This window comes from Balaenoptera ricei, chromosome 1 (genome assembly GCF_028023285.1).
Source record: "Balaenoptera ricei isolate mBalRic1 chromosome 1, mBalRic1.hap2, whole genome shotgun sequence".
NCBI classification, from domain to species: Eukaryota; Metazoa; Chordata; class Mammalia; order Artiodactyla; family Balaenopteridae; genus Balaenoptera; species Balaenoptera ricei.
The window spans coordinates 81,329,280-81,352,344 of NC_082639.1; the positions used below are offsets into that span (position 1 = coordinate 81,329,280).

At 37.4% G+C, this 23,065-nt stretch overlaps 1 protein-coding gene across 2 annotated transcripts in view; it reads left to right on the plus strand.

The window, feature by feature from the left end:
• The window catches only part of RPAP2 (RNA polymerase II associated protein 2), an 84,730-nt gene that overhangs the window by 48,958 nt on the left and 12,707 nt on the right, over nucleotides 1-23,065 (plus strand). The window contains exons 11-12 of one of the 2 annotated variants that reach the window (XR_009503845.1): nucleotides 1,473-1,541; nucleotides 10,181-10,311. Coding sequence is in view for 1 of the 2 variants with exons in the window: in XM_059926300.1 (XP_059782283.1) it covers nucleotides 1,473-1,541 (69 nt within the window). In the remaining variant the exon portion in view is untranslated. The remainder of the gene's footprint in view (nucleotides 1-1,472; nucleotides 1,542-10,180; nucleotides 10,312-23,065) is intronic. The other variant, XM_059926300.1, reaches the window with a different exon arrangement.

Sequence of the window (23,065 nt, forward strand, 5' to 3'; positions counted from 1 at the left end):
TGGGATCTTCGTTGCGGCATGCGGGATCTTTCGTTGCAGCACATGGGCTTCTCTCTAGTTGTGGCGCGCAGGCTCCAGAGCGCGCGGGCTCAGTAGTTGCGGCGCGTGGGCTTAGTTGCCCTGCGACATGTGGGATCTTAGTTCCCCAACCAGGGATCAAACCCACGTCCCGTGCATCGGAAGGCGGAGTCTTAACCGCTAGACCACCAGGGAAGTCCCACTAGCTCATTTCTTTTTAGGGCTGAATAATATTCTAGTGTCCGGATGTACCACAGTTTATCCATTTACCTACTAAAGAGTATCTTGGTTGCTTTCCAGTTTTTGACAGTTATATTAGTAGAGCTTCTATAAACATTCATGTGCAGGTTTTTGTGTGGGCATAAGTTTTCGACTCCTTTGGGTAAATAAATACCAAGGAGTGTGATTGCTGGATTATATGATAGGAGTATGTTTAGTTTTGTGAGAAATACCAGACTGTCATCCAAAATTGCTGTGCCGTTTTTTTTTTTCCACCAGCAATGAATGAGTGTTCCTCTTATTTCACATCCTTGCCAGCATTTGGTTATGTTGATGGTCAGGATATTGGCCATTCTAATAGTGTGGTATATCTCATTGTTTTAATTTCCATCTCCCTGATGACATATGATGTGGAGCATCTTTTCATAAGCTTATTTGCCATCTGTATATCTTCTCTAATGAGGTGTCTGTTGAAGTCTTGGACCCAATTTTTAATTGGGCAGTTTGTTTTCCTATTGTTAAGTTTTAAGATTTCTTTAATATTTTGGATAACAGTCCTTTATCAGATGTTGTTGGCTGTTTTTTTAATTGATTTATAAATGATATTTTTAAAATGCTTTCTGAGAAATAAGATGACTACAATGTATTTTATTGTCATCAACTGCTAAGTGATAGAATTTACTTCTGATTTTTTAAAACTTAAGTTTTCTTGAATAAAGACCTAGTATTACAATTTATTAAGTCAACTCTCATTTCTGTAAATTATGGATTATGACATCCCTTAATTGCCTGCTGCCAACCTAGCACAAGGTAGAAAGGTACAAAAGGTGAATTAAAATTAAAATCAGAAATTGCTTACCTTGTCAGCTTTAATAAAACATTTGATTAGGGAAAAACATAGAGGATATGGTTACAGGGAGGTGTATGTGTTTGTGTATTTTAATAAACCATGCAATTCAGTTTCCCATATTGTTCCTATATCACCATCTTGTCTAATAGTAGTATTGTTATAAATATATAAAAGTGGGGCTAGAACACTTCCTTTTGAGATGGCCATTATTAGATACTGAATATCAAGCCACATTGTTATACTATTGACTCTTTTCTATCAAATATAACAAGAATTAAAAAATAGTTCTCTTTAACACACGATATCATAAATCTGATTATATCTAAAAATGGAAAGGTTATGTATTTAACAATCTTTGGGTAAATTTTATCTCACTGTCTTTCAGATTAACAAACAGAAATATTATACATAAACCTGCAGAGTGGACATTAATTGCTTTGGTGTTGCTGTCATTGTAAGTACTCTTTCATATTTTTAACTCTAAATACTAAATATGAAGAATTTTGATTAGGGGAAAACAAAGTTATTCATTGATTTTCTAAACTTTCTTGGAAAATATTGTACCTCTATTTTGTGCCTATTTTCCTTTCCTATATGATAAAATAACTTTCATGTAAAGTGATATGCTATATTTTGATAAGTTGTAATCATTCTCTTTATATTTTTTACTATCTTTTCTTTTAAGGGCATTTTTCTTCTCAAATATTATTTGTAATCATTTGAAAGAGAAGAACATCTCCATGTGGGATATGATATATGCAGGCTAGTCTCTTAATTTCATTTTTAACAGTACATTTTATTAATGTTGAATGGCCTCATTATGTTACATCTGTATTTTTACCAATATAGCTAATGCTATTTCATTTTTCATCAGCATTTTTATCAGTGATATCATCAGAAAAGTTTTGCTTTCCAAATTAATGTGCATCTTTAAAATCAAACAGATTTAAAGGAACTAAAGTAGATACTACACAAGCATATATAAAACATTTAATACTCATTCACCTTTTAAGAAATCACTAGTGTTGTCTAAGGCTGTCTTTCAATAGAGTTAAAACCATCTAGTAAGTGTAGTGTTTTTCAGCTTGAATTGCAAAAGTCTTCTTTTGAAGACCATTCATTACTGCATTACTGTTGCTACTTGGTACTTGTTAGGTCATTGAAGCCCATAGGACATTGAATACTTACTGGACACTCACAGGTTAAGAAGTGTTATGAGCCAACCTCATAGCATCTCCAGCCCTACTTTTCTTTCTTTGATGTTACTTCAGTCTGACATGTTATTCTGGCCTCACTGTCCCACGGAAGGCTGTGCTGGGAGGCATTAGAGTAGGCTTCAGTGAGCCAGCATCCGTGTCACCCAACGAGATACAGCTCACATGATTCGTTAAATCAGAACACAGAAAATAACTTTACTTGAATGCCCTGACATAAATTTTTTATCAACCATAAGAACAAATCTTTTGTCATTTCTGCTATTCAGTGTTCCAGTTGAATTGGTAATTTGTGAAACAGATCTTATTAATTTTTTAGAAAGTTCTTTCCAGTTTATGAAATTTGTAAATATTTTGGTCACTGGCAAAAAAAATATCACTACCTCTGCTCACCCACCATATCCTATGCCTGCTAATAAACCCTCATAGATAACTGTTCAACTGTACTTCTGTAGTTCATTATACTAAAGGGGAAGTAGCTTTTTTGGTTGACAAGTCAGAGGCCCAGGCTCAGCAGTAATCTCAGAATCTTGCTTTCTGAGCCAGTAACTGGAAGTATTATCTTAATGAGCAGCTGCTTACCGAGGACACGTTAGGTCCTACTTCTTTTTGTATCAAACTATTGCCTCATCTTCTCCAAAATGTATAGCAAGGAACAACAACAGAAAAAAGTATGGAAAATGAAATTTAAAAGTCTACCATCAAAATTTCCTAAGTTTATTCCATATAAAAGTATACCTCTGGTATTTGATTTTAATAGAGGCACCCATGTGGCCCAAAATACTGAAAGCTTTGCTAGTCCTTTTATTTGACTTGCCTAACTTTGGATGTAGTGTAGGTATTTCAAGGGTCAGTAACCCATAAAAATAGTAACTTAATTGAATTCAAGAAACAAAACTGCACACCTCTTAGACGTATTGCATATTTCACATTGTGCAGTCAGTCTTAAGGTTGTAGCAGTAAACACTGTTTCCTTTTGTCATTCACCTTGAATACTTCTCTTTCATTATTCCCTAAGCCCTACAGTTAGATCTACCCATCTTTCTCCTAGTCTTTGGTCCTTTTGATCCCTTGACAACTAAAAACCTTTCCAGTTAGGGCCCTTTTGGCTTCTTTTAAAATCTTTGGTCACTATAGACACCAAGTTAGCTGGTACCTCTTGGGTTTTGCCTTTCAAATCTTGTTTTCTCATAATTTTCTGTAACTTTTGCTATAGGCCCTCTTTGAACATTCTTTATCTTCCCTAGCTGAATCTCCTTATTGTTTGGTCATCTGATCCTAAGACTTCTGTCTCCTGTCCCCATATTATTTTATTTCTTATTTCCTCATTTCTCAGAAAATCCCCTTTAGCTTTTCATATTTCTGCCCCCCAGGGAATCTGTGACTCAACCGATAGCCCCTTTCCTACTCAGCCTGTCCTTTTTTCATCTTTTTAGAATAAGTATTACTATATGAGATGGGGATAAAATTAAAATATATATCCATTATGTTAAAACTAATCCCATTGGCTTCTGTAAAGTATAATTATACTTTAATTTGTATTTGCTCCCCTCTTTCCTCCCACTTACAGTTCACAGTTACTTTTTAGGGAAGGTATTTTGTTACTGGGGAAAGAAAAAGTAGGCATGAGGGCCAGCATTAGATAAAGAACCTTAAACCCAGTGGAAAATATGGAGACTTTAGACACTCAAAGAGGTATGTGCATATGAAGAGAAAGGAGGTCAACACTCACATGTATTTGTAGAACATTAACCCCTCATTCAGCCTTTTGATTTATCGCCGCTAAGATTGAACGTAGGCATACATGGGATTACCTTTTTTTATAATAATTATCCTATGATTCAGAAAATCTTTGTATCCACTCTCAAATTGCCAATGGAATTTTTTTAGTCATTGTAGACATTTCTGGAATTCATATTAAAAAGTGAACTTCTGGGGCTTCCCTGGTGGCGCAGTGGTTGAGAATCTGCCTGCCAATGCAGGGGACATGGGTTCGAGCCCTGGTCTGGGAAGATGCCACATGCCGTGGAGCAACTAGGCCCGTGAGCCACAGTTACTGAGCCTGCGCGTCTGGAGCCTGTGCTCCGCAGCAAGAGAGGCCACGATAATAAGAGGCCCACGCACCGCGATGAACAGTGGCCCCCACTTGCCGCAACTAGAAAAAACCCTCACACAGAAACGAAGACCCAACACAGCCATAAATAAATAAATAAACAAATAAATAAAAAGTGAACTTCTTATAAATCTTTATAGCTAGGAAAAAGGTTCTGAATGGCAGTTGTAGACACTGCAGATGAATATAGTAAGATAATACGCTCAGTATTATTATAACAATGGTACTGTTCTTTGTATATGAATATTGCAAAGTTTTGTTATTAGCATTTGTTTAATGCATGAAAGGTGTTTTCAAAATTCCTCATGAGAACCACTTAGAAAAGGATACATATACACATATATAATTTTATTAGTAAAATAAATGGCTCAAGTCTAGCTCTTGTTAGAGGGAAAAATCAACATTTTGAGCAAAACATGATAGTCCAGATGAAAGAAATCTGGGTCTTGAATTTTCACATCTGTATCCTTAAAAGTAGATAAGGTGTCTCTGTAGCAAATCATCTTTTCCTAGTAACTTCCCTTGCACTTTCACAGATGTATTAACATTTTAAAAATTTGAACCACAGTGTGTAATTTATCAGTGTATACTGATGGGAATTTTATACCCATATAATCTCAGAAGGAACTTCATCAAATCAAATTGGTTCACTTGATCTTTCCACACTCAATGCATCTATATATAAAAATATAATATGACTCATTCACACTTCATTTAGATTTCTCACTAGTTCCATAGGACTTGGATGGCCAGTGTGACTGCAACATTTATTGATATTTATACTATGCATTCAGACCCTAAATAGTTACCAAGAGCATACTGAAAGACCTTCAAAGCTTAAGCAGTATACATTTATTTTTTTTTTTTGCTGCGTTGGGTCTTCGTTGCTACACGCGGGCTTTCTCTATTTGCAGCGAAGGGGGGCTGCTTTTCATTGCGGTGCGCAGGCTTCTCATTGCAGTGGCTTCTCTTGTTGTGGAGCACAGGCTCTAGGTGCACAGGCTTCAGTAGTTGTGGCTCACAGGCTTCAGTAGTTGTGGCACACCGTCTCTAGAGCGCAAGCTCAGTAGTTGTGGCGCACGGGCTTAGTTGCTCCGCGGCATGTGGGGTCTTCCTGGACCAGGGCTCGAACCCATGTCCCCTGCATTGGCAGGCGGATTCTTAACCACTGCACCACCAGGGAAGTCCCAGTATACATTTATTTAACAGTGAAGGAATTAATGTTCCTTTACTCCTCTCATTTTTATTTAATAAATGTTATAATTAACAAAGATAAGTTCTCAAGAACTCCTTACACATAGAAGGACATCTATAATAGTGATAATGCTGTTTTTGTTTGTTTTTGCTTTTAATAACTGATTAGAAATGCAATAAAGTAACCTGGTAGTTGGTGTTATTGCTTAAACTCCTGGCTATAGTAATATTTTTTTGTTGAACCTTATCATACTTTATGATTACATACTATATGTTGAAATAATACAAAATCAAATTTGATTTTCTCACATAAATATGCTCTAATAAAGATATTAGGCTCTTTCCACAGTCTTGATACATGATTTTTCATAAAAATGTATATGAATATATATAGTCTGCTGTAAATATTTTAGTACCTGTATGCTCTACTGTGTAAAGCTTTTAATGTATTTATATATTTTGATGTGTTTATACAGCAAATTAGAAAGCACAATAAATTACATTAAAGTGTGTTTTCTGATGCCTCCTCATAGTATATCATATATTTGTTTTTATATTCTCATAATTTTCATCTACCCTTACCCTACCCTTCTGTATAGGAAAACAGAAACTGAAGGATCACTTTTTATCATGGTCATGGTTTTCAGAGTAGTTTTTCTCTGAAAAGATTTTGACTGGTATTTTGAGATTTTATAGCTGTAGGACACCTGCCTCAGCTCGGTCCTTATCCTCCTTTCCCTCTTCCCTTTGCCCTTAGTCTTCCCAGTGTTCTTTGACCTCTGTCATTATACTTGAGCCTGTAACACGAGTGGGGACTATGCAGATGTTGACCTAAAGCTGAGAAATCTAGGGAAGGGTCCAGACCAAGGCTGGCAGCCAAATAGAAGCCATATAGAAGGCTATGGAGAAGCAAATTGACTGGCCTGAGTTCTATGTGCAGCACACATGCCAGAAATACAATAACTTCTTGTATTTAAAATGTAACTTTTTCACCCAAGTTTAATGTGGAACCTTTGTAAAAAGCCCACTGCTTATGTATTGTGATGATCTATGGTTAATTTTAGCATAGGAGTCCAGAGTCTCTTTGTGGATAGCCAGGGAGAGGTGTGTATTGTGCTCCATGGGAATGATTTGGTTATCTAATGAAGGAGTAAGTAGGTAAATACTTACTTACTTTGTGCTACTTAGAAAGAATGGAGGGTAGAAAGTGACTTGTGGTAGTCTAACATGGATACATGCTATTCCTAGTTTTATGCCCTTGATGTTCTCTAATGGAAAGCTTTCAAGATCATCTCCAAAAATGTCTGCTTTCATTTTATTTATCTGAACTGTCTGTTTTCAGTGAACTGTGGCCCACTTCCTAGACAGAGACCATGCAGTAGTTTATTCCCCCTAAAAGCTTTGAGTATTCCCGTCGTTCCGGGAGTAGCATGTAAGTCCTGGGAAATGGTATTTAAATAAGCTCAACTTGACCATGATCACGAAACAAAAGCCTTCACTGGACGTGGGCAGCCACTTTAGGTAACCATCATAAAGATAGACACTCAGGAGAGTCACTTCCCTAGGGCACTAGGCATGAATGGAAAGATGTGACCAAGGCTTTTTGCCTCAGCAGATTGTTTTTTATAGCGTGCCCATCACTAATTTCCTTAGAGAAATATGTGAGCACACCATGAAAATGAAGAGATGGTTCCTTAGAAATTTATTGGTTCTCAGAAGTATTCCAAAGCCTTTCTCTTAACATTCCCAATTTAGTTCTCAGTATTTGCGACCATAATAGAAGATCATTGAAATAATTTTTGTTTCCTTATAATTATGGAATTTTTTTATACTTAATTGAATTTTATTGAGATATAATTCCTATAACTTAAAATTCACCATTTTAAAATGTATAATTCACTGGTTTTTAGTATATTCACTGTTTTGTACAACTATCACCACTGTCTGATTCCAGAACATTTTCATCACCCCAAAAAGAAACCTCATATCTATTAGCTTAGTCCCAGTTTCCCCTTCCTCCATCCCCTAGCAACCACTAATCTACTTTCTGTCTCTATGGATTTACCTATTCTGAACATTTCATATAAATGGAATCATATAATATGTTGCCTTTTGTATCTGGCTCCTCTCACTTAATGTATTCAAGGTTCATTCATGTTGTAGCATGTAACAGTACTTAATTCCTTTTTATGGTTGAGTAATATTCCATTGTATGGATATACCACATTTCATTTATCCATTCATCAGTTGATGGACATCTGGGTTGTTTCCACTCTTTGGCTCTCATGAACATTTGTTTACAAGTTTTTATGTGAACGTAAGTTTTCGGTTCTCTTAGGTATATACCTAGGAGTGGAATTAGTGGGTCATGTGCTAACTCTGTTTAACCTTTTGAGGAACTGCCAGACTGTTTTCCACAGTGGCCGCACTGTTTTAAATTTCCACTGGCACTCCATAGATTGAACTTCAAAGGTCATCTCTTTTTGCCTTAAACCCAGTAGTCCCACCAGGCTTATGTTTGCAGTTTTTCCAAACTTTTAATATGCTTGTTCGTATTAAATTTAGACCTTCGTGGACTTGTAACATCAATTTTTTATGTTCTAGGAATTTCTACTACGTATGCGAAATGAGTACCTATGAGCCCCCTCACAGAAAAAAAAAAAAAGATCATAGTGTTGAGTATGAGACCATATAAATTAAATGCTGAACCATAACTAGTGGTATTTATTTTGGATTCCTCAATATCCATAAAATTCCTGTTTTGTTTTGTTTTTTGCTTGTGTAAATCTTGGATTTGTTTATCTTATGATATTTACTATCACAATACCCTTGTCATTGTGAAGTTTAAGTAAAGTACTTATTTACTGAGGGTTAAATAATAATTAGATTATTTCTAAACCCCCTATACTTATTGCTGAGAGTTTATCTAAGAAAAATAAAATATTTTTTAATTGAAGTAACTTTATCCTCAGCCAGCAGGCTGTGTGGGAACCCAGATATTTTCTAAAGGAAAAATAATACTTGTGTAAATTTTTAACCAAAGACTGCTTTCTTCAGTGATTTTTTTTTCCCTCAGAATTCCTCATATTTTTGGCAATTTTATAATGTTGTTTTTTTAATCCATAAGTAGCTAAGAGTCCCCAACCTTGGGCCAGAATACATATTAAAGTCACCAAGGATCCTCAGCAAAAAGATATGCTCCCAGCTTCCCCTTCCCAAGCAGCGCAGTAACAGCAGTGGTGACAGCTAGTATCAGGCAGCATTTAGCCCTTACCAGTCACAGCCTCGACTTGAGGAGTCAGTCTCCCTATGTACTCTTGATATCTTTACATCCTGACTGAGCTCACTGAGAGCACAGGTCGGGGGAAGCCAGGAAGCATGAGGCGTAAGGGCATTGTTATCCCTAGCCTCAGGGTTCTGCACCGTAAGAGTGTGATAATCATTGTGTGTGGACACCACTGGTTGGTCCCATTTCTGTCTTAGGGCACTGAAAAAGTTGGAGCCACTATGCTGAGAGAATTGTTACATAGCAGTAGTTATGAAGAAAAGTTTTTCCAACACACATCTCCAAAGCTGCGCTATAGAGCTGTCACAAACAGGATCTAGATATAAAGTTTAAAGTCACTACAGCCCAGCCCTTTAAACAAACCTATGTGTAATATATCACTACTAAGTGAATTACAAAGAACTTGTTTCTTTTCAATTAGAAATATCAATGGAAAGCATCCCTGCTTCCTTATTAATAGGTAATCCTAAAGCATTAAACGCAAACATTATCAGGACATAAACCATCTGTTATAAGAAAAACATTTTATTTTATTTGGCTGTCATGGTATTTTATATAATCAAAGTTTTTATCAAAGTTTTTATCTCAGTTTTTTAGACAATAGTTCTGAAATAGAAAGCTCATGATGACATACTTCTTCATGGTATGTTCTTGTCTATTTTTCTTTTAGAAGTCCTTAATAGTAATAGCCTCACATGCCTCTTGGTTTTTTCAGATTTGGGGACTTTAGATTTGTGCCTAGGATAAAATTAAATTTATGTAAATTATTATTAAGCATTGTTATGGTATTTTTAGTAAATGTAATTCCCTTACCCCAAAGACCACCTTTAACTATGCAAGGGTCTCTTAAAATCCTAAGTTGAGTCTCATTCTGGATTTTCCCTTGCACTAGCAGTGTAGCCTTGCACAAGTTTCTTAACCTCCTTGTGCATTTTTTGTCTTATTGGCAGTAAGAGGGGACTAAATCCTGGTTAAATCAACTTGGCAGTGTGAGTTCAACTATGAGATGTTATAAGTAAGAAACAGTTTTAACGCAGTATGTCAAAGGCTACTGAAGGAGACAATGGAGATGAGTATATTTAGCATAGGAAACAATGTAATTGTGCTGATAGCCATGGTGACACTGCCCAAGTGTTACTACTTTGGTATCTTAGTCCTTAAGCTTGGCCAAGAAATACGTTGAATAATATTGCTAGCCATTCTTTCTGTGGAAAGATTACAGAGTACTCATTTAAGTAAATGGGTTGAACACCCCCCAAGATTCCTTAACTGTCTTTCTACTACAGACCTAGCTGACATTATATTGCTCTCCACATCAAAGATGAGGGACCTGCCCTGGATATTTAAGGAAACAGTGAAGTGATGTAGTACCTCAGCAGTATAAATACTAAAGGTGGTGAAGAGCAAAGTAAAATGTGTAAGTTGATTTTTTTAATGTAAAATTATGCTTTAGAACTCATTTTCTTACAGAATCCTCACTATAACCATGGATCTTTTCTCCCCCGCTTCCATATCATTCTTTTTTTTTCTTTTTCTTTTTTTTTTTCCATATTATTCTTTACATTTTATTCTGGGAATAAGTCTTAACAAATAGGGACATCTAGAAACCTGATGTTTTATGTCAGAATTTCTGATTCTTTGTTCAGATCACATTTAAGGAAATTTTTGTTTTTAATTTATTTTTTATTTTTGGCTGCATTGGGTCCTCGTTGCTGCCCATGGGCTTTCTCTAGTTGTGGTGAGCAGGGGCTACTCTTCGTTGCGGCGCGCAGGCTTCTCATTGCAGTGGATTCTCGTTGCAGAGCACAGGCTCTAGGCATGCGGGCTTCAGTAGTCGTAGCACACGGGCTCTAGAGCGCAGGCTCAGCAGTTGTGGCGCACGGGCTTAGTTGCTCTGCAGCATGTGGGATCTTCCCGGACCAGGGCTCGAACCTGTGTCCCCTGCATTGGCAGGCGGATTCTTAACCACTGCACCACCAGGGAAGCCCCAAGGAAAATTTTTAAAGTAGTTCTAGAATAACTTTTTTTTCTTTTATTGATGAAAAGATCCCAACCATTCATTGATATAATTTCTTTGAACTAGGTATGTTGGAGTAATCTGAGTTTCGTCTTGGAGATAGTAGATTGTTAGCTAAAGGAATAATAAGCTACCTTGCCTATAGCCCTGATTTTCCTTCTAAAGAGTTTATTTGCACTTTTTTTTAATGTTTTTAATATCATGCCACTAAAACCAGCATAAGTAGAGCCCACATTATACCAGGAAAGGATGAGACTCACACTTTGCTGTAGCATCATAACTGTAAATCAGTGTAGAGGCTGACTATACAATAATGGAAAAGTTTTCAAATATTAGAAATCTGACTTTAAAATAACCAACGAATGTTTATTGAGCAGCTGCTATGGGTAAGACTGTATCTTAGGCCTTGTGGGGGATACAAAGATTAAACAAAGATCCTGCCCTGGAAGACTACCGGAGGTGGAGGAAAGGGGGAGATAGATATGTGCACAGGTGACTGCAGTAAAAAGTTGAATGTATTATTAAATGGCAAGAAAGAAACACAAACTGTTTGGGGGTTCAGAGAAGCAAAAGAGCTCTGCTAGGGAGATCAAAAAAGGTTTCACAGAAGTGGGATTTGTGATGGGCCCAAAAGATAGAAAGTGTTTCAAGAAATAGAAATGAAAGGATGCGAGCATTCTAGGAAGTACCTGTGTAATGAAAAAAGCATAAAGAAGAGATGTAGTGAAGAGTATAAGATAACTGGAAAGAGTGGTTGGGAAGTTGGGTGTATTGTAAAGATAGAACCTTTTAATGGCAAGGAAAGTTATTTTAGTGGACAGTGAAAGTCATTTAAGTTTTGAGCAGAGAGTACCATCATGAAGCCAGTGTTTTAGGAAGATCAGTCTTGCTGGAGTTGCATCTGATCCTGTCTTCCACCTTGTGCCAGTCCTTCAAAGGCTTCCAGTTGCTCTTATTGTGGCCTACATGGCCCTGCGTCATCCAGCCCCTTCTTCTCCAGCCTCATCTCACATCACCCTACCTTGTTCTCCCATTCCTACTAATCTGACCTTCTTTCCAGCCCTTCTCATCATACTCTCCCTCAGCATAGGACACAGGTTGTTCTCTATATCCAAAATGTTCTTCCCTCCCCTCTTCCTTTGGTTAATTCCCCTTCATCTCTCAGAACTTGAGGAAGTGTTTCTTCCTCAAGAAACGTTTCGTGGACTTCCCTGACTAGATCAAGTATCTTTATAATACGCTATCATAACACCATGTACTTATCTTTCCTAGCACTTGCCCTGTTTTCAGTTTTATATTTAGTTGTATGATTACTTGATTAATGTCTGTCTCTCTCAACTTGAAGATTTTAGGGGCAGGTTCTATGTCTGATTTTACTCACCATTATATAGCCAGCACTTCAGCATCGTGCCTAGAACATCATAGATTTACAATAAATACCTGGCAATGAATGAATGATTATTTAGGAAGCTATCATTTCTAGCTTTTTGTTGACTTCTTCCCTCCTGCCTTCAAGTGCTTATTCATCTTTAAAGTTTAAAAAACAAAACAGAAAAAAAAAAAAAACCTATCCTTTGTCCGTAACTTCACTGACCCCCCAGACTATCATCCTTTCATTTGCCAAACTGCTTGAAGAGCTAGTCTGCTGTCAGTGATTCCTGTGCTTTTCATTAATCCCTTGCATTCTGGCTCTTGCCCACAGCATTTATGAAATTGATTTTCTCAAGGCCTCCACTAGTAACAGCCTAGTTAACCAGCGAGCACTGAGACAGTGAACTAAAATGATTACAATGAAAATGAAATGGGAGAGACAGACGACAAGAGACATTACAGCACCAGAATCTACAAAGTTTAGCAGTGGGGGTAAAGGGAGCCAAACATGATTTCACAAAATTAAGACAGATAACTGGGAAAAATAGTGGTTCTTTTAGGGAAGAGAGTATGAGGAACTAATTGAAGGAAATACTGCATTTGGTTTAATACCTGTTCTCCAAGCACTGAGACTGTTCCTGTTCAGGGAGATTCAAGGTTAAGGCAGATTATCCAGTTGGGCAGTTCCTCAGTAGGAGTTGAAAATGTGGAATTGAAGCTAAAGAGTGGTAAGAAAAATCATAGACTCAGATTTTAGAGTCATTATTGAGATGGGTGAGAGGCAGAGGTAGAGGGTATTAAGTGCAGAGAAAAGAGAATCTGTGGAACAGCTGCATCTATGCCAAGGTTGCCTGAGGAGTACAGAAAAAGGCAGAAAGAGGGGAGGAACAAACATTTGTTTTTTGGAACACCAACTCACACATGCTAGACTCTTTACCTACATTATTTCATTTGATCCTCACAATTCAGTGAGGTCAGTGGTAGTGTCCCACTTCCCAGAGAAAGAAACAGACCATGGGAAGACAAGCACTTTGTCCAAGGTCACAGCTGGGATTTTGATTTCAAAATGTGTGCACTAGCCACTGCCCAGTGTACCTTAGAAAGGTATGTGTACAATCAGAACACTGTCAAGGAATCCAAAGCAGGTTTGAGGTTCAAGAAAGAGGTAGTAACTACCTTCCTGAGAACCAGGCAGCTATCCTCTGCTGAACAAAGACAAGGGCTGAACAAAGGCTATGGTTTGGGCAACCACAGTTGTGGGTGACCTTCAAGGAAGCAGTTTCCGTAGAATGATAGTGGAGACCAGATTGCAAAGGCTGCTCTAGTAGACAGTTGTGAAGATACTAGACATAGCAAATGTTGACCACTCTTCATATGGTTGGCATAAAAGGAAAGAAGAGAGGGATTATAATCCAATAGGACATGGTAAATCTTCAGAAGACTTCTCAGGATAGTGGAGGCTTGAGCATGTTGGCAGCAAAGGGGAAGGAGAAGTCATACAGGCAGGGTTGGGAGTACTAAAAAGACAGTGTAACTGATGGGATGTGTTCCATGAAGAAACTGGGAATGTCATCAAAGGCATATTTGCCAATTATTTTTTCTTCCCTGATCCCTGTCACCCACCTCCCTTAACCACTTTCCCCCACATGTTTCTCCCTCCTTGCCTTGAATGTCAGTGTTGTTTGGTAACATTTTGCCTCCTGTACTTAATTTCAAAAGTGAATGGACCAAATCTTGTATGTTTCTCCTTCCAAAAACTCATATTAGTGTTATCATTTCATTACTTGTTCTAGTTTATCCCCCTCCACCACAGGTTAGTGATCTGCTTTAGAATTAATTTAGGGCAGCATTTCTAAGTTTGACCTGTATAGCTACTGTGTTTAATTCTGGTGTCTAACTTTTTTTTTTTCAGATTTATGATTTTTACCTGCCTTCTCATCTTTTATAATCCACAAATCAGTCTTCGGGACATATACATGTACTTCACAAAAAAATACACACATATACACACACATACATACACACACACACACAGTTTCTACATGAGAATAAGAGACTTTCCATTCATCCAAAAATTGTGTTTGGACAGTGTGTAAACAATACTAAACCAGGAAAGATGTCTACAGTAAGTGAGGCAAATTTGAAACTGTTTTCTTACCAAAACATAATCTCCATGCAGCCAAGGACATTGTCTAGATTACTTTTGTCTCCCTAAATCTGGCACTCAATCTGGCATTTAGTAAGCACTAAGTGAATATTTGTAGAATAAATCGAATGAATGGACAGGAAAAACTTGGATAAATTATTGTTGGTGTTATGAACTTCAAAATAGAATTGGTAGCACTGGTAAAATTGCACAGGAAAAAAACAAATAGTTGCTTACTATCATGAGTAAAAAGAAGGACAGTAACCTTTGTCTTGGTAATGATTCGTATTTTCCAGGGTGGATATTGTCTGATAAGGATGTGACTAGCCTAAAAATGACTGCTGCTTTTAACCACATCTAGCATTGCTTTTTTGCAAATAGATATTTATAAAATCTTTAATAGAATTAATGAAAAACAAAACTAGATGTAACTGGGAAATTATCTTTTAATTCATATAATTATAAAATTAGTAAGCATTTTAATTTTTTTAAATGTCTTTGATTTTAAAACTATATTTCAAATACTGCTTTTCTCTGATTTCCATGGACTTACTCTTTCATATTCTATGGACTGATAAATAGAAGAATTGATTATACAGCAGTTAATCACCAAGTATGTAGATATGGCACTAAATCTTTTATTTATCTGATGCATCACAGACACAATTCTGGAGAATTCTTTAAATGTTTTACATGTTGGTATTTGTTCGTTGAATTGGAAGCGTTTATCAAATATTAATGGGTCTTAATGGAAAATTTCACTCTAGAGGCAAACTCTTCCTTTAACTAGTCTTACTGAATGTATTTTACTAACTAGTCTTGCAAACTTGCATGAAAATTATAAGGAAAAAAAATTATTATTCCTAGGCATATTGAGTGCTTGTTAAATTCAAGAACCAAATCACCTAGTGTGTTTTTTCTCTGTTGTCTTTAAACACTTCCATTTAGATTGTGTATTATAGAGACTTAACACCTTTTTAATATTTTTCCTGCCTCTGACTTTTCTCATTCTTATAGTTCTAGTTAACAGTAAAGTCATATGGTTCCTGAAGGCAAAACTAAAATACTTCCGATTTACTCCTGGTTTAAATATTTTTACAAAGTTTTAGAGCAGATTATAAAGGCCAAAGGGTAAAACGAGGCTTGCTGTTATCTAGTTCTCACTATTGCTGTTTGTGTCATCCCATATCCACTTTCAGGGAGCAGTCTGAGAGTTGGCTCTTTGTCATTTTAGTACAGCTCAGGTATACTCTGCCTTAAAAGACAAAACATATCAAAATACATAAAGCTTAATACTGAAAATTCCATTGGAGCAAAAGTACTCAGGAAACTGCTTGAACACCTGTAATTTCTGTGGAGGTGAAATCACATTATAGTAACTGAATTGTCTGTACAATTTCACAGTTTTATTTATTTACTGATTTTCTTTCCAATGAGTTTTTCAGGCCCCACATTATGATGTTGTCTGTCACATGGAGGTTTTTAATTTCAATGAGTGACAAATCAGCCACACTGCAAAAATGTTTTTTAAGAATATGCAACTGCCAGGTTATAACTAGTATTCCTGTGGTTTCAGTGCAGAGAAGTATGTTGCTCATCCAAAACACTAACACTTATACAACTTTCATATGCTCCAGAATTCCTCAAACTGTGTAAAACTAAATGCCACTAATCCTCTACAGCACACATTACAGATTGAGAGATATGGTTATACGTTGAAAGTAGGAATAAAGTTATGTATTCTTTCCCCAAAGGAAAAAAAAAATACACATTTGGAAGAAAAAAAAACAAAAAAACCTTTTTATATAATTTGAAGGACTATATGAACCCCAGTATCCCAGGTTAACATGAGGAAGTGGAGTCAGCAAATATAGGTTTCTCTTTTGAGAAAACTGATAAGAGTAGGAAAGAAATTGAACTGCAACAATTTGTTTTGGAGAAAAGAGACTTAAGCATGTTTGTAGGGTATGGAGAAGGAGCCAGTTAAAAAACAAAAAGAATCTGAAGCTGAGGGCAGGGTTGGGGGGTAGACATGCATGGTGGAACAGGGTCCCAGAGGAGGTACAAAGAAGTGGGATCATGGTTACAGGCAGCAGTAGCTTGAACAGGAGAGAGATACATCTTCTGGGGCAGGAAGAAAATAAGTGAAGAGTAATGTGACTATAGGTAAGTGTGTAAGTAGAAGGGAGATATTTATTTATGTATTTATGTATGGCCGTGTTGGGTCTTCGTTGCTATGCGTGGACTTTCTCTAGTTGCAGCGAGCGGGGACTACTCTTCGTTGTGGTGAGCGGGCTTCTCATTGTGGTGGCTTCTCTTGTTGCGGAGCATGGGTTCTAGAGCGCAGGCTCAGTAGTTGTGGCACATGGGCTTAGTTGCTCCGTGGCATGTGGATCTTCCCGGACCAGGGCTCAAATCCGTGTCCCCTGCATTGGCAGGCGGATTCTGACCCACTGCACCACCAGGGAAGTCCCTAGAAGGGAGATTTTTAAATTACGCCTGACAACTTCAAGTAAGATATGATGTGTTCTAAGAGTGAAGAGATGATGGTTGAGTAGGGCGTGAATAAAAGAGGTAACAGTCATTGAGAGTATCTGGAAAAGGACCTAACCAAGTGCCAGAGAAAATTGACAAGTTACCCAGCTGAAGCCAGAGATCATGGGTTTGTAGTTGTATCAGTCTTCGAAGTTCCCTTTTTCCTGCCACTTTCCTATCCTCCAGTAGTTTTCAGCCATCCTGTTGTAGGTGTGGAGAAAGCAGGTTGTAGCACTACTTAGTTGTAGTTTTGATGAATAGGAAAGCTAAGACAAGGATGCAAGAGATTCAGAAGAGTGCTGGTGAAAGATTAGTTCAAGAAATCAGGACAGATATAACTGGTAAAGGGTAATGGAGTTATCTTAGGAAGAAAATTGGTTGTCCTAATGAAATGTTTCTTTTGTTCCTCCCCGCAAAGTTGTGTCTTCAGCTCTGACATTTCTCCTAGGTTGCAAACCAAAATTTTATGGGGGTGGGGGAGCATCTCCATTTGATATCCCTCAAGCAATTCACACTCAGAAATCTGGGACTGAGCTGATCTTCCCTTTCTTTTCCTTTGGTGGCATTTCCATCTTCCTTATTACCCAGAATTGAAGTTTGACTTGGCTTTGGTGCTTCCTTTGCCCTTATCTCCCATATCTAATCAATTGCTAAAGCCTTCCTTCCTAACTTCTCTTACCCAATTGTTTTTCTCCTTTCCTGCTGCTACCAACCCACATCAGGCTTTCATTACTTGCCTAGACTGCTGCAATTATAGCCTTCTTAAACACGTCTCTTGCCATGTGTCTCTTCCCTCAAGTAGTCCATGCTTCCTCCAGCTACCAGAGTAATCTCACTAAAGCTCAGTTCTGATCAGGGCAGGCCTTTGTTCAGAAACCTTCTAATACCCCATTTCTTATCATGTAATTTTGCTTGAAATTCAAGGCCTTCCTTAAGTGGCCCCAACCTGCCTACCCAACTATTTCTCTTTTGTGTCCTTACATTGTATCCACTGACTCTTTTCCCCTACAAGCATCTCTGTTAGCTTGTATCTTTGTGGACTCTGCTTAAAATGCCTTTCCTTTTCATGTTCGTGGGTCCTAGCATTCAAGACCCACTTCAAATGTCACTACCTCCTTAGAAGTCTTTCTTAACCCCCCAGGGGTACAAATAATATCTTCCTTGTACAAATTTCTGTAGGTGAGACCTTTCTTTTGGACTGTATTACCTTCTGCTTTGTTACATAGGTATTTATATAGAGATCTCATTTCCTTTGCTATTCAGTTTTGTCCAGCAGTGTAGTTAACAAGTATAACAAATGATCAGAACTGCACAGATTATCTCAATTCAAAAATTTAACAGTGGTTCTAAACACTGGTTGTCCATTAGAATCACATAGGGAGCTTTTAAAAATTACTAATACTTGGGAATTCCCTGGCGGTCCAGTGGTTAGGATCCCACTCTTTCACTGCCGAGGGCGTGGGTTCAGTCCCTGGTTGGGGAACTAAGAACCCGCAAGCCTCGCCGTGTGGCCAAAAATAAATAAATAAAATAAAAGTTACAAATACCTGATCCAAAGATTTTGATTGACTGTTCTAGGGTGGAGGCTGGACATATGTATTTTTAAGTTCCGCAACTGTAATTTGTGCAGACAGAATTGACAACCACTATCCTTAATTCTAGTGCAATTATTAGTGTGCTAGATAAAGATATGCTAAATCAGTTAATTTAACTATGTCTGCCAGGATTTGCTTGCTGAGAGGCATGTCTTAACCTTCTTCTAAAGTCTTCATTAGTTGATGATGTTGGAAGATGCTTCTTGGCTGTCACAGAAAGGATGAATTAGAAACAACAGAATTGTCTGTTTTCATTAGCATGTTTTATTTTGTAATGACAGATATCAAAAATTATTTGAAGAGCATATACAAGTGGGCCTTTGAAATCATAAGGTCTACTCAGTTCTTAAAATGAATCAGACATGTGAGCTTGTGTGGTATAGTGGTTAGAAGTGTCGACCCGTGGGAGTACTTCTGGGGTTATTTGCTCATCTCTTACTGACTACGTGACCTTAAGAAAGTCACTGGAGTCTCACTTTGGAGTTAACACTTGCTGTAACTTCACAGAAAGGTTGAAGATCAACAAGTTAGTTTCATCAAGAAAAATTTCTTTTTACAAACTTGGAAATCACTGTAGCTTCTTATGTTTGACTCAGTGGTTGAGATCCTGCCACAAAAGGAGTAACTGGGAAAAAGAACTGGTGTTCTTCAAAGTAAACAATTTGCTCTAATTTAGAAAGCCACCCACCACCCATTTTAAAGTATCTGAATTTTAAACTGAGCTCTGACCTCTTGGCATTTGTTTCCTTGTCAAACTGTTTACTGAAAAACAACATCAAGAGCAGCTTAGGAAAGTGCCATGAAGGAGTTATCTCTGCACGTGGCCCAGTCCATGTTATTTTATGGAAAAGGAAAAGCTCTTCCACAGGTTGACTTTTTTGGTTCTTTCCCTGTGCCCCCGGGGCTATTGTGTTACTTCAGGGAGGAGGCCAGGGGCCACAGATTAGACAAATATTTTTAGAGAATCACTGACAGAGTTGAATCTTCTTCTGCCTTCTCCCCAGTAAGAAACATGTAAGGTGGAAAAAGAGTTATATAAATATGAGCCCTGAATATACAGATGAAATCCCTTTTGAAAGTTTATACTAAAAATTTTTTTTATATCTTAAAGAGACGTTTTAGAAAATGCCTTGGGTTTGTGTGAGCCCTCAAATTTCTGAAAATAGATGACATTCTGACCCTTTGCATTACTTACTGGTCACAGCTCTCCTTTGTTTCAGTTTTGAGTGTATGTTTTCACAGACAGAGGTTATCATTTTGCACTTCTTCATGTAGAGAAGGAGGGAAAATCCCAACTCATTTTTTTGAAGAATACAAAGTATGGGTAAAGTGACAATTGTTACTGCAGTGCATGAAGGAATATCGAGACTTCATAGATAAGCAAGATACCCTTGTGATAAAGGTGTCCATTTTCAGCACTGTTCTTAACCAGTGTGATCCTGGATAAATCCCTTACCCTGTCCAAAGCCTCTGATACTTGCGCTGTCAAAAGGAAACTAGCTGGGTTGTTGAGACTAATCACACTTGAGGAAATTAAGTGGTATAGCCTCATCAAAGAAGACTGTGCAGTTAAACCTCATCTTTCAGATTTTTCAGTTACTCAGGCCAATATTAATAAAGATGCCTCATCTATCCCGGAAGACTTTCGGTTTTGTTTGATTCTAAGCCCCTGAAGTGTCAGGTATTGTAGTATCTGTTCTGTTTTCACTGGTAAAGTAACAAGCATAGTGCCTGTGCATGTAAACATTGAAAGTACTTCTTTTTAACAGAAATACTCCTCCTTCCCAGCCCTAAGTTCTGAAGGATGAGAGAGTGAGTGTTAAAAAAATTTCTTTTAAGCCCAGCATTATCTTTTAGCGGTTTGCATATTCATCACCTTTATGCGTGGTAATCAGCAGAACAGGTTTCCCTACTGCAACAGAACTCTGTAGGAACCCAGTAATTTCTCAAATCTGATAGGTACAGAAAAGTGTGGCTTTTCACTTCCTATCCTTTCCTCCAACCCCAAACCATAGAGAAGCATGCTTTCTGGTGACATTTATTCATATAGACATTCTCACAGCATTTTCTTCACTTAAGATTATATTGAATATGAGGAGTGTTGTTCAGTGTCATTTTACAGCAGCCTACCAGTTTGATTGTTCAAGTTTGGAAATCAGTAATAAACCCTTAGGAAACTCTGAGAGTTACTGCTGCTTAGTGTTGACGGTCAGGTTAAGGGATGTCTGTGCTATATCATTTAAGGCAAATGCCTGATGTGATCTTCACCCATATTACCCAGATTATTCAGGAAACGATAAATCAGACCATGCTGTGATTTCCAGTGTTCCAAGAGTCGCACTATATATTCCCCAATGGGAATGAATGCAGTGATCAAAGCAATACGGACCACAATGGGAAGACCATTTAAATATCCAAGTTCATTACTGACTTTTAATGCACTACAGGAGATGGATAACCTAGAGACCCATCAGTTGTTTAGCTCCACTTCTTCAGTAAACCACAACTTTAACTCTTTATATAGCTTTCTCTGTTGATGTGAAACAAACCAGTGACTCACAAAATCATAGGTAACTTTCTTCTGAGCCTTAATCAAGAGTTTGTACAGCTCTGAATCCTTGGATATAAAGATTTATAAAAAGGCCACTTTTAATTAAAAATCTCTTGTTTCAGTTGTCAAACTTTGAAACTCCTCTTACTTCTGTGTATAATAATTCCTGTTAACCAGATGTTGTTTGATAGCTCAGTAATAACAAATGGAGGGTACCTGTCCTAACCTGACTTCCAATCTCTCCTTTTGATGTGTAGCATATGTGGAGCAGTCAGCTAAATAAAGGTCTTATCAATAAGATGCAGTTTGACACTTGGCTTTTTTTGCTTTTGTCGTCATGCCATTTACCATATGGTAAAGAACTGGTTATAGAAGGCTCCCTTTCTTTTCAGAATAGAGATTTGAATCAGTGGAGTTTTCATGAGAAGTTTCCTCTCTTGTTTGTGATTTATACATCTGCAAGTTATGTCATTTTTGTCATATTATATTCTCCAGGATACAGACTTTTTGTGGTAAACCATCCTTTTAGTGTCACCTTTAGAGGTTTTTATTCATATTTAAAAGTACATGAAGGAAATAAATTGAAACATAAAAATATTTTGTTCTTACTCACTGCCAATCACAATTTCTGTTGATTATTTTAAAGGTATTTCCTACATAAAGCACATTGTTAAATACCAACTATGGTATATTACTATATTATTTAAGTAGAGTAGTTATTTGGGCCCAGTTTATTGTAGTTTTCTTTGATATTCACTATTAGAAGTTGTAGGACTGGAACAGAGGTTTGAGTCCCTTTCAATATATAACAGGGTGGAAGTTGTTCTTTAATTAAAAGGGTAAACAGGTAAGTGATTAGCATACACAGATAAAGGATTAAAAGGAAAGGAGGAGCCTAGGGACTCTAACAAAAAAGGGGAGAAGGTTGATAAGATTCTGAGATTGTACTTCAAAGATAACTTAGATGTGAAAGATTTTACATCATGATATCTTTCTCTGAAGGTATATTGTTCTATGTTTTGAAGTAATGAATTTAAAAAATATTTATATTCTGGGACATTGCATTTTAGGAAAATGAGAAGCTATAAGTGGGGGACATAGGGAATAACACCAATCTGAATAAGGAGCAGTTAGATGGCATCTATTAGGAAAGATTAAAAGGACTTGGAATTGAGAACCATTTTCAAGAACATGAAGGAATAACTTTTAAGAGCTGGCCCCCAAAAAATTCTGCAAGGGCCATTTAGATTATATACGAGGAACAATGTCCAGGATTTAAAATGCGTTAACCGTTGCAGCATGCTACACATAGAGGTATAGAATCTCCCTCCTTCACAATCATGGAGGTAGTTTATTAACTGTCTTGTGTAAAGGGTCCCAATCACTACATCAAGAAAGGATCTTGAGTCTCTTCTTAGATCTTTTAACTCTTAATGGGAGGAGACTAAAAGGGAGTATAGATTCCAAAAACAACTGAGTCCTCATTTTGTGGCTACATTCTGTTACTTTCATTGATCTAGAAAGAATAAGAACACACCCCATTCAAAAACAGTAGTAACAGCCAGAAATACACAGAAAGAAAGACCGGTATTAGTTGGATTGTAGAAATCCTGAAGTGCTCTTCCTTTTGGCCAAGTGTCATCTCCTTTAGAGTGAAAGGAATTTCCTTTCCTTTCACATTTAACCTGTGAGGCTAAAGTACTTTTGCTCCAGAGGAAGGCACCAAGCAACCACTCAAGGGCCAGCCCCTTGCTCCACAGTTTCCTCTACAGGACTGGAGTGAATTAAGCGACAAACCAAGCCTGCTCAGTGGCACTTAGCCCTACTCACTCTTGGCCAACACTGAGTTTCAGGACACATGGAAGGGAGGAGGGGAAATGCAGGAACAAGTGATAGGTCTTGATTTAATGCTTGGCCTACCTGATGAATTTAAAGCTCATCTCACCTCACTGATAG